This window comes from Diabrotica virgifera, chromosome 5 (genome assembly GCF_917563875.1).
Source record: "Diabrotica virgifera virgifera chromosome 5, PGI_DIABVI_V3a".
Classification (NCBI taxonomy): Eukaryota; Metazoa; Arthropoda; class Insecta; order Coleoptera; family Chrysomelidae; genus Diabrotica; species Diabrotica virgifera.
This window is the reverse complement of record NC_065447.1, coordinates 155,448,963-155,467,029: the sequence shown is the minus strand read 5'-3', so window position 1 is coordinate 155,467,029 and position 18,067 is coordinate 155,448,963. Positions and strand designations below refer to the sequence as shown.

At 33.6% G+C, this 18,067-nt stretch overlaps 2 protein-coding genes across 6 annotated transcripts in view; one reads left to right on the top strand and one right to left on the bottom strand.

The window, feature by feature from the left end:
• Positions 1 to 2,915: 2,915 nt before the first annotated feature.
• On the bottom strand, positions 2,916 to 6,263 carry LOC126884516 (uncharacterized). Of its 5 annotated transcripts, XM_050650455.1 has the most exons (10): positions 5,137 to 6,263; positions 4,544 to 4,621; positions 4,383 to 4,460; positions 4,224 to 4,301; positions 4,059 to 4,136; positions 3,900 to 3,977; positions 3,739 to 3,816; positions 3,580 to 3,657; positions 3,410 to 3,487; positions 2,916 to 3,326 (listed from the first exon to the last, which is right to left on the bottom strand). In XM_050650455.1, exons 1-10 carry the CDS (start codon positions 5,240 to 5,242, stop codon positions 2,962 to 2,964), a joined length of 1,095 nt encoding a protein of 364 aa, XP_050506412.1. In that variant the 5' UTR covers positions 5,243 to 6,263; the 3' UTR covers positions 2,916 to 2,961. The 5 variants fall into 5 exon arrangements, with proteins under 5 accessions (XP_050506412.1, XP_050506413.1, XP_050506416.1 ...); XM_050650456.1 differs by lacking the exons at positions 3,739 to 3,816; positions 3,900 to 3,977; XM_050650459.1 differs by lacking the exons at positions 3,900 to 3,977; positions 4,059 to 4,136.
• A 702-nt stretch (positions 6,264 to 6,965) lies between these two features.
• Positions 6,966 to 18,067, top strand: part of LOC126884513 (uncharacterized protein DDB_G0284459) — a 244,961-nt gene continuing 233,859 nt past the window's right edge. The window contains exon 1 of the mRNA XM_050650452.1: positions 6,966 to 9,535. Within this exon, the coding sequence (XP_050506409.1) occupies positions 7,541 to 9,535 (1,995 nt within the window). The 5' untranslated portion in view covers positions 6,966 to 7,540. The remainder of the gene's footprint in view (positions 9,536 to 18,067) is intronic.

Below are 18,067 nucleotides of genomic sequence, written 5' to 3'. Positions count from 1 at the left end.
TTGACAGCTGACAAATGGTAATGACAGTTTCTTCTTTTTTTTTTGTTGACATTGACAGCTGACAGTGACATTTTCTTCTTTTCTTGTTAACACTGACAGCTGACAATGACAGTTTTTTTGTTGACATTGACAGCTGACAATGACATTTTCTTCTTTTTTTGTTGACATTGACAGCTGAAAAATGGTAATGGCAGTTTCTTCGTTTTTTGTTGACATTGACAACTGACAAATGGTAATGACAGTTTCTTCGTTTTTTGTTGACATTGACAGCTGACAAATGGTAATGACAGTTTCTTCTTTTGTTTTTGTTGACATTGACAGCTGACAATGACATTTTCTTCTTTTTTGTTGACATTGACAGCTGACAATGACATTTTTTCCTTTTTTGTTAACATTGACAGCTGACAATGACATTTTCTTCTTTTTTTGTTGACATTGACAGCTGACAAATGGTAATGATAGTTTTTTTTTTGTTGACATTGACAGCTGACAGTGATATTTTTTTCTTTTTTGACATTGACAGCTGACAATGACATTTTCTTCTTTTTTTGTTGACATTGGCAGCTGGCAAATGGTAATGGCAGTTTACATAATAAATGGCAGTTTATAATTAATAAACGGGCAAACTGCAATTGCGCGCAGCGGTCAGAAAGGAGGAAGACCTAACCCTTCGGTCCAAACCTAACTTACGGGTAATAGAGTGAGAGAACCGCAGGAGGTATTTGACCGCTGCGCGCAATCACAACCCACCCTAATAAACATAGTTTAATTTCGTCGTCTTAGAAGCCAATAAGTCTAACACACAATAGTACAAACTGGAGAAATCGACGATTAAAGATTTTCGCGTGCTGAAAACCGAACATTTTTAATCATAACAAGTTAATTTTTTGCTATAGAAAGTTAAAACTCACAACATACTTTGTTTATGGTCAAACTTATCATATAGTAATGTTCATAATGACATTGTTAATAAAATGTGAGAGTTTAGTTGCTTAGTATTATTGACCGCCGACATTATTAATGTAATTGGTTACTCCACTATTCGACTATACCGCATAGGTCTTTTGGCCACTACAGGAATGAACGAAATTGGGAAATTAGCAAACATGGTGATCAAATTTTTTGTTAGTGAAAATCGAGTATGTTTTTAAATCAAGTTTATTTTGATATAACTAAATTTAAAAAAAATTAAAATTAAATCTAAGTATAGTAACTAGGTATTTTGTATAACTAAATTAAAAAAAACTAAAATTAAATCTAAGTATAGTATCTAGGTATTTTGATAATAACTAAATTAAAAAAAAAACTAAAATTAAATCCAAGTATAACTAGGTATAACATTTCTCGTCTTCGGAATTATTGTCTGTGGGAGGTTCCTGACCTTCTTCCAAGCTGTTGTAGAATGCATGGTAAGCAGAAGGTATGCTGCCTTGCACACATAACTGTTTCAGGTCCTTCAGCTTTGAGGAATCAATCTTCAATTTTCTACTGTAGAGTTTAGCTACATCGTGTTGGTTGTTTCGCCGGCGTCGATGTATTCTTAGTGATTGAAAAGTTTCCTGGCTGAGTTGTTTTTTAAAGAATATTACTTCTGGATCAGATTTTCGATACTGAAACAATTTTACATGGAGCCAGTTCATAGTTTCATCCTCAGCCTTAGTCTTATTAGTTATAACTTTTGTAGAGTATGATTTAAAATCTAAAAAATCGGTATGATGCAGTTCCGTTACTTTGTAGTAAGGCTGCGATATTTTTGCCGTGCGAGCAACAGTGTACCATCCCTCCGGAGTGAATACATCGATTTTTCGACCTCTCGATTCTATCGCAGAGTGAACGCTGTCACACTCCATCTCTGAATGACCTGACTCCATGAATTTCTGATTGATGACCTCAATAGACAAATCCCTTACAGCACGGAGAAACATCGCAGAAACGATCGAGTTTCTATTTTGACCAGTGGCGGTATCAGAGTAGAAGGTTATCTCCTTAACTTCCGGCTTTAATTCTGAAACAAGTTTCCATAGACATGTGGCAGTCTCCGAAGATCCTTTCGCACCTTCTCCTTCATGCCACATATAATTGGTTGCTTCAGAAGTTCCGAGGTTATAGATTGTGAAATTAAATGTCTTTAATTTTCTTTTATAGTATAACTGACCGATTTGTAGACTGGGAGATAGTAGCATTTTTTCCATATCCATCGTAAAAGAAATGAAGCTATGGTCAGTCTTTGCTCTTGTTTTGTCTTATTCTTTGTGAAGTCTGGCTTCATCTTTTCTTGTTAGGTGTAGATTGTATTCATCTATAATTTTATCTTTATCATTTGGGAGCATATTTTTCACCTGTGTACAGTAATCGCATTGGTCTTTTTTTGGCTTGTAGAATCCATAATTGAACTCTGATGTAAAAATGTGCTTGTAATAACTTGCCTTTTCAGCTTGCACATTTTTTTCGTTACAAAATTGTACGTAATCCAGGTACAACCTATTTTCACTTAAACCAGATTGTAGCTACTGCCTTTTAGTGCTGCTCCTACAGTAGTGGGAGGCCACGACTGTAAGTGATTTTATGTGTTCTCTTATAACATTTTTGACTTTCTCTGTTTTTTTGTTTGGTGGTTCCTTTTTACCACGCCGGTCTGACTCTGTAGTGCCTTCTGGCGTCTTCTTTGATAGTGCCGTCCGAACTTTTTGAGCAGAAATATTTAGTGTGGCCAAAAAACTGTTTTGCACACTTGGATTTTGTTTCCATCTACAGTTAAGCTGAAAGCTAATGTGTTATTTCGTCTAGATTCTGCTTCACCTTGATATCGCCTTTTCACGGGCATACTTGACACACATTTTGCAATAAAACTCCACCTTAGTTGTTCACATTCCATTTTTAGGTATTCTTCGAGTACTTTCTTTCTGTTTTCGTGGGATATTTTATCATTGCATTTATAATGACATTTGCAGTTGACTGGTGTCAGCGTTTTAGCAGGTATTTTCCTTCCAGCTCGGTTCTCGAATTCTTTTCCATCATTCTTAGTTTTTTCTGCTTGTTTCTTTTCCAATCTTTTGGGTTTCTTTTGCGTTTTCTAGTCGAGCTCTCTTCAGTAGTTACAGCAACATTTTCATTGGTTTGTGTCCGACTCAACACTCTTCTCGTTTCTAGAGAACACGGTTCGTCGTCTTTGTCGCTGTTGGAGACATAACATGACGATAATGAAGACTGTGATGTCTCCTGAATAGTATGTGATACGCTAGGCTCTTGGTTTACAAATGATTGGTCTGAATCTGCTCCTTTTGAACCTTCTGTAAAGTCAGTCACTGTTTCGCGTTGTTCTGAGTCTGAAAATCAAATGCTGGTCTTAGTAATGTTAATGGCATAATAGGGAACAAATTATAGTTATTGAAATGAGCTTTCCACTTACTCTGAAAGTCCTCGTTTCGCTCTGACAAAACATTCTGCAATACTGTGAAGTCAGTTACTGTTTTACATTGTTCTGGGCCTGAAAATCAACGCTAGTCTTAGTAATGTTAATTAATGTTAATAGCATAGTACTGAACGAACTATAGGTATTGAAATGAGCTTTCAACTTACTCTGAAAGTCCTCGTTTCGTTCTGGTAGAACATTCTGCAATACTGTGAAGTTAGTTACTGTCTCACTTTGTTCTGGGTCTGAAAATCAACGCTAGTCTTAGTAATGTTAATGGCGTAGTACTGATTAAACTATAGATTTGAAATGAGCTGTCAACTTACTCTGAAAATCCTGGTTTAGTTCTGGCAGAACATTCTGCAATACTGTGAAGTTAGTTACTGTCTCACTTTGTTCTGGATCTGAAAATGAAACGCTAGTCTTAGTAATGTTAATGGCATAGTACTGAACGAACTATAGGTATTGAAATGAACTTTCAACTTACTCTGAAAGTCCTCGTTTCGTTCTGGTAGAACATTCTGCAATACTGTGAAGTTAGTTACTGTCTCACTTTGTTCTGGGTCTGAAAATCAACGCTAGTCTTAATAATGTTAATGGCATAGTACTAATTAAACTATAGATTTGAAATGAGCTGTCAACTTACTCTGAAAATCCTGGTTTCGTTCTGGCAGAACATTCTGCAATACTGTGAAGTTAGTTACTGTCTCACTTTGTTCTGGATCTGAAAATGAAACGCTAGTCTTAGTAATGTTAATGGCATAGTACTGAACGAACTATAGGTAGGTATTGAAATGAACTTTCAACTTACTCTGAAAGTCCTCGTTTCGTTCTGGTAGAACATTCTGCAATACTGTGAAGTTAGTTACTGTCTCACTTTGTTCTGGGTCTGAAAATCAACGCTAGTCTTAGTAATGTTAATGGCGTAGTACTGATTAAACTATAGATTTGAAATGAGCTGTCAACTTACTCTGAAAATCCTGGTTTCGTTCTGGCAGAACATTCTGCAATACTGTGAAGTTAGTTACTGTCTCACTTTGTTCTGGATCTGAAAATGAAACGCTAGTCTTAGTAATGTTAATGGAATAGTACTGAACGAACTATAGGTATTGAAATGAACTTTCAACTTACTCTGAAAGTCCTCGTTTCGCTCTGACAGAACATTCTGCAATACTGTGAAGTCAGTTACTCTTTCACTTTGTTCTGGGCCTGAAAATCAAATACTGGCTTTAGTAGTGTAATTTATACAGCTATAGTAGACATTAAAATTATTTTACAATGTAACAATAAAGTCCCTTTTCGGAAGTCGTAAAATGATTGATTTCCTATGTACGCAGTTTATTGAAACGTGAATGACTTTATTAGTATGTAGCTTTTTTAAGTTCATCGTTTTTATTAAATTTTTTCAACATTTGTAAATAAAATGCGAATTTTTCAAAAATACACGTTCCTTATTATCATGCTGTTTATTTTGCTTAAATGATATGCAATGTGTAGACGAAGATTTCATATATCAAATTTAATCATCAAGTCATTTCATTTGCTTAAAGATCCAAGCCGGTTCTGTGGTCCTCTTTCTTCACCCCACGTTCCGCCGATAGACAAATTGTGATTCATTGTAAAAATAATTTTAATGTGTACTATAGAATACATCTTCGTAATAATTAAGAAACCAGAGTTTCCATATTTTTTTTATTGATTTAGGAAATAAAACAGCTACTTACCAGGAACATTTTCTTGTCGTGATAAAGCTGCTTCAACCATTTTTTTCACACGAGATGACCTAATGATACTTGCGCCAGATCTATGCCATGTTGAACTGTTATTCATGTTTTATTCTTGTTTTTGAAAACCAAAACTTACAACTTGTAGTAAAACTTAATATAGATACGAAAAACAGACTGCTCACTACTCACTCTACATAAAATAGCATTCAACTAACAGTTAAAAATTTGTCAGTCAGTGTTATCTTACGCATTTGTGCAGGACCGAGTGAGACACTTGATGATTATCGCACAAGAATGTTGTTATGTTTCCTAGAAGTACATAGTCTAATCGAGTCTTATCTCACAGTACAATAGATGTGGCAGTGGTCAACCATTCTAAGTGCGCTTGGGCTAGTTGATCACTGAAATATTTATTCGATGAAGCATTTTATTTTGGAGGCAAACAAGACGATGCAGCATAGAATTTTTCATCACTTTTGTCAATGTGGCTTGGTATTATTAACAATTTTCTATATAAGGCCCAGAAAATTTTTTTAGGCTTAGATTTAATGACCACCATATTATTCAGTGGATTCTAAAAAAAATTGTGAACTTAGCTCATTTTGTTAAATTTGTGGGTTAGACTAGTTGGCTTCCAAGACGACGATTTGTATCTCTCCATTGACCTCACCGTACATAAACGGCGACACTGTCTTTCTTTGCACTTAAACTGTTTTTTAATTAATCAAACACTTTGCAAATGTTGGATTAATTCTAAATCGCTTTTTTGTGTGATATTATTAATATCAAAATAAGAAGTTACATCCATTTTTCGATACTAAACGTGAATGACAACTAATCTTGTTTTGACAAATTTTCAAATTCCAAAGATATTTTGATTTATTTAAATTACATCAATATTTGAAACAGAAAACCCTACGATAAAAATTGGCAACCTAGCACAGTCGTGGTCGAATGTTGATCTAAATGTCATAAACATTTTGTGATTTTGTGTTGATTGCAAAAATGTTGACAGAGAGAATTTAAAATTTTGTTGGATTATAATATTTTCAATATAATCCAGTATTCTAATAAAAATAATGAATTATACCGCACTAATATGGATTAATAAGATATAAATAAAAGGTCAGTAGGTACCTACAAATATAAAATATACACTTCTATTTGGGGAAAATATGTCTGAAATTAGTAAGGTTATGTATGGAAAAAACCAATTTTCAAAGTTGATTTTTATTTAAATGAATGAGTAATCCGCAAATTTTTTTCGGGAAAATAGCTTAAAACAATGTATATTTTCATATTTTCCAAAAATTTTTACCAGATGCGAATGACTACTAACTGCCACGGCACCGTTGCCCCTGAAAATTACACTCCAAAACGGTCATTTATTGGGCTAACTATAATATTTACAATGATTCTGTAAAAATATTCCCAAGCTGAGTGAAAAACCTACACATATTATTAGGAAAGCTGTAATCCCAAAAGCAGCAATAAAGAGAGAATCAGAAATCTATGATTTAAAAGAGTCCAAAATATAAAACTATAAAAGAATATTTTGTTGAAAACTGTGAATATATTTTCTAAAGCCAACCCTGGAAGGAGATAGGATTCCACGGATTCCACTGGATTCCACGGTTGATTGAGATTCCACATATCCATCTGTGTACAAAAAATATTATAAAAGAAGATACCTATGATAGTATTTGCTTAGTACATTTATCGACCACGAGAGATCAGAAGTAGTTTATAGTTGAGTAAATCCCTAGGTTTAATTATTTGCCTTCATTTTACAATAGAAGCATTTGAATTGTTTTTATAAAAATCCAAAATCTAATTTTACAAAATAAATGATTATTATAATTTATTAACGTTAACTTTTTAAAATACATGGTGCTTTTTCCCTGCCATCTTTACACAAAAATATGCGATCAATGTAATAAATGTCATGATGAAGAAATCTTCAGCTGAGTTAAATTAGTAAATTCAATTTCTACAAGAAGTCAGCAGATGTTAACGATTCTTTAAATGAAATGTCATTACATCATTGTTTGTGTTTAGGTTAGTTCATTTTTAATAAAACATATCTGGGGTATTAAATTATGTATTATAGTAGAAAGTGTAGATTATAATTTTGATAGGTAGAAGGTACTCTAGTCACACTTTTGATATCAGCCTATAACAACCTGTTCCTTTCTGTGATAAATTAAGTATTAAGTGTACCGTCATTTTAAGTGAAAAATCAACCAGTGTTTCCGTGAAGGTTAAAACAGGTAAAACATAACATATGTATACATTCATCAGTCTGTGAAGGTAGTGATAGATTCGCGTTGGCAATATGTTTAGGGAACCATAAAAAATTATCGTAAGCGAGATATAGTACAGAAAATCGAAAATTTCTAAAATGGAGAGTACTACTGGTGTCGACAGTACCCCGCAGTGGAAAAAAGATTTAATTGCCAGACTGAGAACTCAAAATAAAACATCGTTTGGCAACGGCAGCAAAGATCATCACTCTACCCCCCATCACTCTTCGGCTCATCGAACGGTACATCAACCTATCCTAACCTCCAAGAGTGAATCAGTAGCGTCTGATATTTCGCCGCGGTCGAGTGGTACTGATGCATCGGAACAACCGTGTAATGTGAGTCCGAAAATGGTTCAAGAACGAGTTTGGGTCGACAACAAGCCCGACCATTTCGCCGAAATGGTTGCTAATAATGGGTATCACAAGGAGAGCGACTCTGATTCGTCGGAAGAGTTGCATTACGGCCCCGGTATAGTGAAAAAACTTAAAAATAAATACCTTAGTTTAGCCCTTCGGGAAAGCAACCATCGCCCTTCAATCTTGAGAAAAGCCACATCTTTAGAAAACCTCCTGGATGATGATGAACCGGAAACCAAACATTCCTCAGATAAGTATGAATCACGATTTAATGGTGTTAGTGCCACTAGAAATGTACCCAATCGTTATAGAAATTCCAACCGGCACCATGAGATGAAAAGGGCCAGGTCTGTAGAAACTATTTCACGTTTAGACAGTCAAACTAACAATGTGGTTTCAAATCGACAATCTTTACATGAAGAAACGCTTATCGCGGTTCAAAAGGAAGGAAGTGACTATCCTTACAGGAAAATACCAGATAATACTGATATCAAATCAGAAAATAAATTCAGTCAGAGAATAAACAGACCTAAAAGATTGCAACCTATAATGAGTGAAAAGGAAAAACCTCCGGTAGATTTTGTGAAACAAGCAAAAATGATTTTTGAAAGAAGACCTGAACAACGTACTAGAGCGCCTCCGCAAACTGGTGATGTAGCTGCTAAAGTTGATAGTTTTAATAATATAATTGTGAAAGCAAAAGTAGAAGCAAAAGCAACAAGAAAACCTCAAGTGAAGGCTCCCAAGCCAGCACCTAATGAAAAAAAAGTGATTGCACCACGTTCTCCAACAAAAACTGTGACTAAATCGGAAGAAAAACAGCAGTTGAAGCATTTAGAGCTCAACAAAGTGCCCAAAACTGATGTATCATTGCTCAGTCCAATTCCAGATATATCAAGAATAATTCCTGCTGAAACAGTACAAGGTAAACCATCTTCAAATTTATCAGAAACTCCAGACCTAATACTTACCTCTAGTCCGTTATCTTCAATACCTCCACCATTATTTAAAAAACCTGAAAAATTAAACAATGAAGAACATCACAGTCCTAAGAGGGTTACAAGTCCATTAGTAAGTCCCAGCAGAGTAAAACCAGCCAGTCCTTTAATTAGTCCAAGTTACAGCTGGTCACCAAGCTCAAACATGAGTCCTACACAATTTAGACCTACTACATTAACTTATGATGATGATTCCGATTCACCTGGCTACAAAAAAGTATCTCCTACAAGTATTAATAATATTTCTAAAGATAGTGGTACATCTGTTTACAATTTTGTTCATAAAGAAGTAACTCAAAATCACCTTCCCCTCAACAAAAATGTTTCTGAAACAAAAGTTCCACCTTCGGAGCCTCTCAGGATTGAAGTGAATGGTCACACAGACTCAAAAATTGACACAGGAGCTAAACTTTTACAAACTCAGAGACCACGTTCTCCACCAAAGTTTACCCCTCCGCCCCCGCCAGTCAATGTTGTCCCTGAGAAGAAAATTGAGAAAAGTTTAACTGTAACCGAAATTGAGAAAAATTCGATCAATACTGCAAAGAACAAGTCTAGTGGTAGTGATAAAGGGAGTGTTGAAGTTGTAAATAAAAACGTAGTGCCAAAAAAACTGAGAGCCAAAGAACCAGTCTCAAATACTGCCATTTTTGATTTCACAAAAAAGAACCGGGATGTACCAGACTACATATCTAATGATAAATCAAGGACTCCCAGCAGACCAGAATTGCCCAAGGTGAGTTATTTTTTATTACAATTTTTTTTTTGTATTTGCAGGATCATTATTAAATTATTTCTTAAATCAATACAAGATTTATATAACCAGTTTTTTGGTAGTCATTTACAAAAGTAGTTTTACTACTAACCTGACATTTAATTTTTTCCAATAATACTTAAAATGTGGTCAAAGCTTTTATTAATAATTATTGGTTGTTATTCATTTAGTTAACTGGCAGTGGCATAATTAAATTGAATATAATATCATACAGCAATAGGGAATTAAGTTTTTTAGAATATCTAGTTATCACACCTAGATACGTAACTAGATATTGTTTAACACATTAACTGCCTATTGAAGAGGATGGAACTCAGCTAGGACATATTTTGTTGAAAGGCACCTGACTGAAATAACCATATCACTCACTGGCGTGTGAATGACACTGACTGACTGCAGTAACCATATCACGAGATGGTGCATGATTGGCAGCGAATGGGTTAAGTGGTAACATACCCAAAATTAACAAATCAAAAACTTTACACTGGTAATTTTAGCCAGAATCTAATATACAGGGTGTAACAAAAATACAGGTCATAAATTTAATCACATATTCTGGGACCAAAAATAGTTCAATTAAACCTAACTTACCTTAGTACAAATGTGCACATAAAAAAAGTTACAGCCCTTTGAAGTTAAAAAATGAAAATCGATTTTTTCCAATATATCGAAAACTATTAGAGATTTTTTATGAAAAATGGACATGTGGCATTCTTATGGCAGTAGTTTCTTAAGAAAAAATTATAGTGAAATTTGGACACCCCTTAAAAATTTTATGGGGGTTTTGTTCCTTTAAACCCCCCAAACTTTTGTGTACGTTCCAATTTAATTATTATTGTAGTACCATTAGTTAAACACAATGTTTTATAAACGTTTTTGCCTCTTAGTACTTTTTCAAAAAGTCAGTTTTTATCGAGATATTTTGAACATTTGTCAAATCCACCACATATTTTGTATGTATGGTTAAGTACGATTATGGAGACTTTGTAATAATATGAAAATTTATTTATGATTTACATTTTTAGGTATATTTTGAACCATATTAAAAAAGAAGACACATCTCGATAAAAGGTGAATTATCGGAAAAATACAAAGAGGCAAAAAAGTTTTAAAAACACTGTGTTTAACTAATGGTATTAATGGTAATGGTTTAAAGGCACAAAACCCCCATAAATTTTGTGTGTAAACATTTTTAAAAACAAGCCGCATCTCGAGAAAAACTGCCTTATCAAAAAAATACTAGGAGGCAAAAAAGTTTTGAACTGTATGTTTTGAGCACATACACAAAAGTTTGGGGGGGTTTTAGGGAACAAAACCCCATAAAATTTTTAGGGGGTGCACAAATTTCACTACAATTTTTCTTTAAGATGTTCCTGCCATAAGAATGCCACATGTCTATTTTCAATAAAAAATCTCTAATAGTTTTCGATATATTCGAGAAAATCGATTTTCATTTTGTAACTTCAAAGGGCTGTAACTTTTTTTATGTGCATATTTGTACTGAGGTAAGTTAGGTTCATTTGAACTACTTTTGGTCCCAGAATATGTACTTTAATTTATGACCTGTATTTTTGTTACACCCTGTAGATATCATCATCATCAGCCTTTTTTAAGCTAAAAACAGGGGAGACGTAGGCCTTCCCTCTACTAGTGTATCCAAAGTGCACAGTCTTGTGCAGTATGCATCAAATTTTTCATCACCTTTCACAGGTTATCTTGCCATCATGTAGGTGGTCTTCCTCTGTTTTGTTTATCTGTTCTTGGTTTTCATTCGGTTAACTTGCTTTACATCCTTCATCCTTACCACATGACCAGCCCATCTACATTTCAATCTACTAGTCCTCTCCACATCTGTAACTCTGATTCTCTTTTGTAGGTCTTCGTTTGTGATCTTGGTTTTTATTGTTACCAATGTTAGTATCATTGAACGATCCATCCTTCTTTGTGCTATGCTTAATTTTGAAGAATTGTTTTTTGTTATGGATAGTTTCCACACCGTAGGTAGATCATTACCCTCAAAACACACTGATTGAAGACTTTCAGCTTCAGATTAATGAGTATGTTGCTTTACATACATTTTTAACAATATATTGCCCATCCATGTGCTGTTCTTTTTGATACCTCACCATTTAATATTTACAGTAGACTCGCGATTATCCATTGGTTGTACTGATAGAAAAACTTGTAAATAACCCTAGCTCTAGTTATCTTAATGACTAAGACTAATACAGTACTGTCTATAGAAGATAAAACATTTACCTTATCAATATTACTGTTTAAAAAGTATTTGATAGATTTTTGCGTAAGCTTCATTGCTCTTTTTGAGGCGGCGATGTTGTGTCAAGGTTGAAAGTTGAAACTCACCAGTTACGACTTTTGCCTCGGTGAACCGAGGGGCTCCGATAACCTAGACTTGGATAATCGCGAGTCTACTGTATTCTTATTCTTACAGTACATTTTCCATTTGAAACTTTTCAGAACATGTTTAATGTGAAGCATTTTTAACACATTCCCTGCCAGCCATATTTTCATATATATGCATATATACGGACCACCATATATGCAGTTTTTTGTATATAGAGCCTTGCAAATTGCTTATTTCGTCAAAATTAATGCATATTTAATAAAATATTAAGTAATTCATAAGCACAGAGAATATTTTACATTTTAACTGATTTTGGTTGTATTTGACATTCTTTAATTAGAACTTGTTATGTTCAAATTGTTTTCTTTTGTGATCTCAATTTTGAATCCTTTTTTTATTTTTCCACTTTTCAGTTTCACCTCTTCAATAAATTTTATTACTAATATTTGCATAATAAATACTTAAGTACTGTTTAAACTTTTGAAAACTTGTTTTTTTATGAACACAACAGTGAGAACAAGAACATCATTAAGAATGTAGTGGTTTATAAAATATCCTATCCATATCAGTGTATATTAAATTATGAAATAAGATATGTAACTGACTAGGGCAACTCTCCCCTAGTCCTCTAATATGTCATATATGTTCGGAAAGATGTGTACATATGTGAATATTGTTGGGAAAGATGTGTGATGGTCTGTGATATTATAATTTTAGTTTTTATTAGATTTCAAAGAGGCTGTTTGTCCTGGAACTTTTTTAACACTGCTATCTGAAATATGTTTTTAAGTACCTATATATAATATGTTCAGTCCAAAAGATATATAGGCCTCTAAGAGATATGTTTGTTACCTGGTTAGGGCCTGGAAACACTATTCCAGGTATTTACAGTTTTAGCAAAAAATTGCACTGCATTACTGTGTTTGACTGTCTGTATTTTTGTGGAACCTTCATATTGCTCTGTCTACTTTGCTTATTTTACAAAGATATCTGAGTGAGCAGTATCCACTGACAACACCTGAGTTCAGTTTCCTAAAGCACTAGGAGTATTTTTAGTTGCAAGCAGGAGATTGTTATAGTTTTTATGTTTGTTTTTGGGTTAAAATATTTTCCCCCTGTAGGTTGCAATATGTTTATCGTTTTCCATTTGTAGGACATCTTCTACTTGGAGGCTTTTTGGTATACTTCAGAAGTGCTAGTTGGGCAAAAAAGGATTAGCTTCATATTACCACTATAAAGTTAGTTTGTTGTGCTTGAAATAGTGCAAATTATGACCTGTGACACCTATTCCATTTCATTTCTCAGTTCTTTTATATCAGGAGGCTATATATTCTACATGGGTCATATTCATACTGGAACCAATTTTATTTATTTATTTTTATTTATTTATATATTAGTCCTGTCGCCAGGGGGGTACAACGGCCTCCTTTATTCAGATGGACTTACCCAGGTTTTTTTTTATGTATTTTGGCCCGTAGAACACGAATTTTTTGGGTAACAGTTGATCCAGATGTCGATAAGATTGTTATAAACAAAGAAGTTGAGGAATTACATAACAGCGATTTCTCGCAAAACAAAACATTTTTTTGTATTTTTTGGGCCAGTCTAACCAAAAAATGTTCCTACAAGTTTTTTCGTAGGATGCATAGTTTTCGAGATAAACGCGGTTGAACTTTCAAAAAATCGAAAAATTGCAATTTTTGAACCCGAATAACTTATGATTAAAAAATAAAATAGCAATTCTGCTTAGAGCATTTGAAAGTTCAAGTCAAATTCTATCGGTTTTGAATACATATTTACATTGCTAAAAATTTATTTTTTTATTGTTAAAAAAAGCTATAAACACATAGTGTTTCCCGTGTCTAATACATGCGTTTTAATGCATGCTACGTAAAAATCGCCTCGCTTGCACTTGTACCAAATCATTGAAAACATCACTCAAGCACTAGGTGTTTATAGCTTTGTTTAACAATAAAATAATAATAGGTCTGGATCCCGCGTATGAAAAAAAAGTTGATTAATAGCAAGCTGAAAATTTGTTAATAGCTTAAGGGTGTCTAGTCGAATAAACTTTGATATGTGTGAACACTGGAACAGGGGCAGTTTTAATTGTGGAACAGGTTAAAAATTTGGAACGGTCACATCACGAAAACGGCACATTTATTTTGTCCGACAGAACAGACTTAAACTCTTCGAACAGAGATTAAACTCTCATGCAAAAATCAGACTGCTATATATCACCAAATGGGCGTTTTAATGAGTGGAACATGTAGAATATGTCAAATGACAGGAATTATGACAGGTAATAAATAGCAGTCTGATTTTTTCATGAGAGTTTAATCTCTGTTCGGAGAGTTTAAGTCTGTTCTGTCGGACAAAATAAATGTGCCTTTTTCGTGCTGTGACCGTTCCAAATTTTTAACCTGTTCCACAATTAAAACTTCCCCTGTTTCAGTGTTCCCATATATCAAAGTTTATTCGACTAGACACCCTTAAGCTATTAACAAATTTTCAGCTTGCTATTAATCAACTTTTTTTTCATACGCGGGATCCAGACCTATAAATTTTTGGCAATGCAAATAACTAAAACCGATATAATTTGACTTGAACTTTCAAATGCGGTAAGCAGAATTGCTATTTGATTTTTTAATCAAAAGTTATTCGTTATACAAAAAAATGTTTTGTTTTGTTTTGCGACAAATGGCTGGTAAGTAATTCCTCAAGTTCTTTGTTTATAACAATCTTATCGACATCCGGATCAACTGTTACCCAAAAAATTCGTGTTCTACGGGTGAAAATACATAAAAAATAAATTGAAGAGTCTCAGATGCAGAATCCACCAATTTAATAAAAATCAAAATGGTAAATAGTAATTTAAAACTGAGACTTTTCGTGTTGAAAGTTCTTTCTGGTACATCTTTAATCTGCGACTTTTTCAATTAATAAGACCGCAGACGACGAATATAGAAAACGAAAAGGAAACCATCACATTCCGTTTTCATTCGTCTAGGAAAAAAGGACAGAAGAGGAACTTTCAGTACTCAAATCCGAGTAAAGATAGAAAAATAATAAATGATGGTTTTGCTTGTTTTCGATTCAGAAGGTTGCACACCCGCTGGACAGGCTGTTTCTACCATTTCAGGCGTCCTCAGCAGCGTTCGTTAGCGTGCACTCCTCTGAATCGAAAAATAGCTGGACCATCAATTTAAAGGGAATCTGAAAGATAATTCAAATTCCCCATTAGGACGCGATACAGCGACATCTCATAACAAATTGAAGAGTCTCAGATGCAGAAAATAAATAATATGCAGACATAAAAAATACTTGGGTAAGTCCATCTGAATACAGGAGGCCGTTGTACCCCCCTGGCGACAGGACTATATGTACTTTCTCAGATTTTCTGTACCTAAGCTCTCTACCAATATACCTACCTGGCTTTTCTATCAAAACAAAACCATACCTTCCCATATCAACAATAAGTTCTATCGAAGCTCTCTTACTATGCTTGTAATTAGCGTCATTGAAACCTATTTTCAATGTAAACACATGTTTACACTTTTTCTCAAAGCTTACATAATTAATAAAAATAATTTTATTATAATATATTTAATCATTGAACACATTTTGTCCCTGAGAAAATGTTTAGTATTATGTGATACATTTTAATAAACAATTTATGATATCAAATACTTCACAATTTAGAAATTATCTTATCTACATTATTGTCATATGCCCATAATAAATAGGATGTCAGCTTTGATCTTTGTCCTCCACCCACAATTTTTATGTTTAATAAAATCGTTTTTGATATAATCTGTATTAACATTGAAAGAGGAAATGTTGAAACAAAATGAAACAAGAGATGTTATTTTTATTCATTTAATCTTACAGATTGTTGGTTAACGATTCTGGCTGAGAACATTGAAATGATTAAGGTACTTATAGCAGCATTCCTGAATATATCCAATTCATCATTAGACTCGGGATATAAAGGTTTTGAGCAAGCTACCAAATGCAGTTCTACATCAAGATCTATATTTTATGTTCTTTCTTATGTTTCATCTTTACTACATCTTCTTTCATATATTTGCTCCATCTCACATATTTGCAATCTTTGGTCTGCTCTTTTAAGTACCCGTTTGTATCCAATTTACCAAACTCATAAATCTAACCCTTAAGGGGTTTGAAATTCGGACTATGTTGTAATTTTCCATCAATTATTGTGTTTTTCAACTTCAACATTTCAATAGCCGCCCATTTTCATTTAATATCGTTGTTTCTAGTATGAGTCTTACTATATTCTTTTTCAACATTTCGGCTTCAAAACTTCATCTTTTGTTGTCTTACGCTTGTTTCTTAACATTAGTTCTGAACTTAATAGTTCATATTTTTATATGTTTTAAATTATATAATATAAAATGATTAACATGGAATATGTATTCACCTTTTAATAAAAGTTGGCGTCGATGTTGTATATAAAATTTGTAAAAAAGACATAAAACGTAAAATAAATAATGAATAATACCTACTTGTTTCAAATGCATGTTCGCTCAGTGTTTGACATTGAAAACACCCTCAAAGCTAGTTCAGCTGAAATCCACGAGAGGTCGTCATTACTTAACATCGCGAATTCCGTTTGTTTTTTTCGTATGTTTTAAGCAATATAGGAGATATACAGTGATGAGCGAGCTAATAACCGGCCAAATAGCACAAAATATGGAAAACGTATTAAGTTGTGAGATAAAAAGAAATGAAACTAATCGAGTTGGGAAATTTAGCGACATTAAACTATAAATTTACATTATATTGATTGTTTCCCACCTTTACACGTATCGCACGAATCTGGAAACTACCACTGTCACAGTGACAGTTTTAGTTGACATACTCCTCTGATACGTGTAAAGGTGGGAAACATTCAATATAATGTAAATTTATTGGTTAATATCGCTAATAAATTTAGAGACATTAAACTATGAATTTCATTATATTGATTGTTTCCCACCTTTACACGTATCGCACAAATCTGGAAACTACCACTGTCACAGTGACAGTTTTAGTTGACATACTCCTCTGATACGTGTAAAGGTGGGAAACAATCAATATAATGTAAATTTATTGGTTAATATCGCTAAATTTCATAACTCGAATAGTTTCATTTCTTTTTATGTCACAACTTAATACACGTTTTCCATCTTTTGTGATATTTTGCCGGTTATTAGCGCGCTCATCACTGTATAGTATAGTGTATATTATTTGCCGGACACCTTTTGTTATTATGTATGTTCATCTGAAATTATTAACACGTAGTCTTGACATTTGTCGGCAACTTAGATCCTGAAGGTTATATCTTTCGTTTCATTAACCTAAGGGCTGGACAAAGGAGTGGCAATTAAGGAGAAACAGACAGGCTGCGCATTTGACGAAGTTATACAGGGTGTCCTGAAAAGATTCGCCATGTCATAAATTATACCACACATTCTGGAGTCAAAAATAGTTCTTACCTTAGTACAAATCTGCTTATAAAAAAAGTTACAACCTTTTGAAGTTACAAAATGATTATCGATTTTTTTCAATATATCGAAAACTATTAGAGATTTTTTATTGAAAATGGACACGTATCATTCTTATGGCAGGAACATCTTAAAACAAAATTATAGTGAAATTTGTCCACCCTATAAAAATTTTATGGGGGTCTTGTTCTCTTAAACCCCCCCAAACTTTTTGTGTACGTTTCAATTAATCCATTATTGTAGTACCGTTAGTTAAACACAACATTTTTAAAACTTTTTTGCCTCTTAGTATTTTTTTCGCTAAGCCAGTTTTTATCGAGATGCGGCGTCTTTTTTAATATATTTACATAAAAATTTTATGGGGGTTTTGTTCCTTTAAACCCCCCAAATGTTTGTGTACGTTCCAATTAAACTACACTCACCGGCACGAGAAACGGGCACCCCACAAAATGGGTCATTTTTGATGGCTCGTATTTCCTAAACCTGTTGTCCGATTTAAGTGATTTTTTTAATATGTTATAGCCGTGTTCTTTAACAATATCGCTGTAATAATATTGTTGCTAGACAGGTAAATTTTCATTGTATACCGGGTGTACCAAACAAACTGTTTTTTTTTTC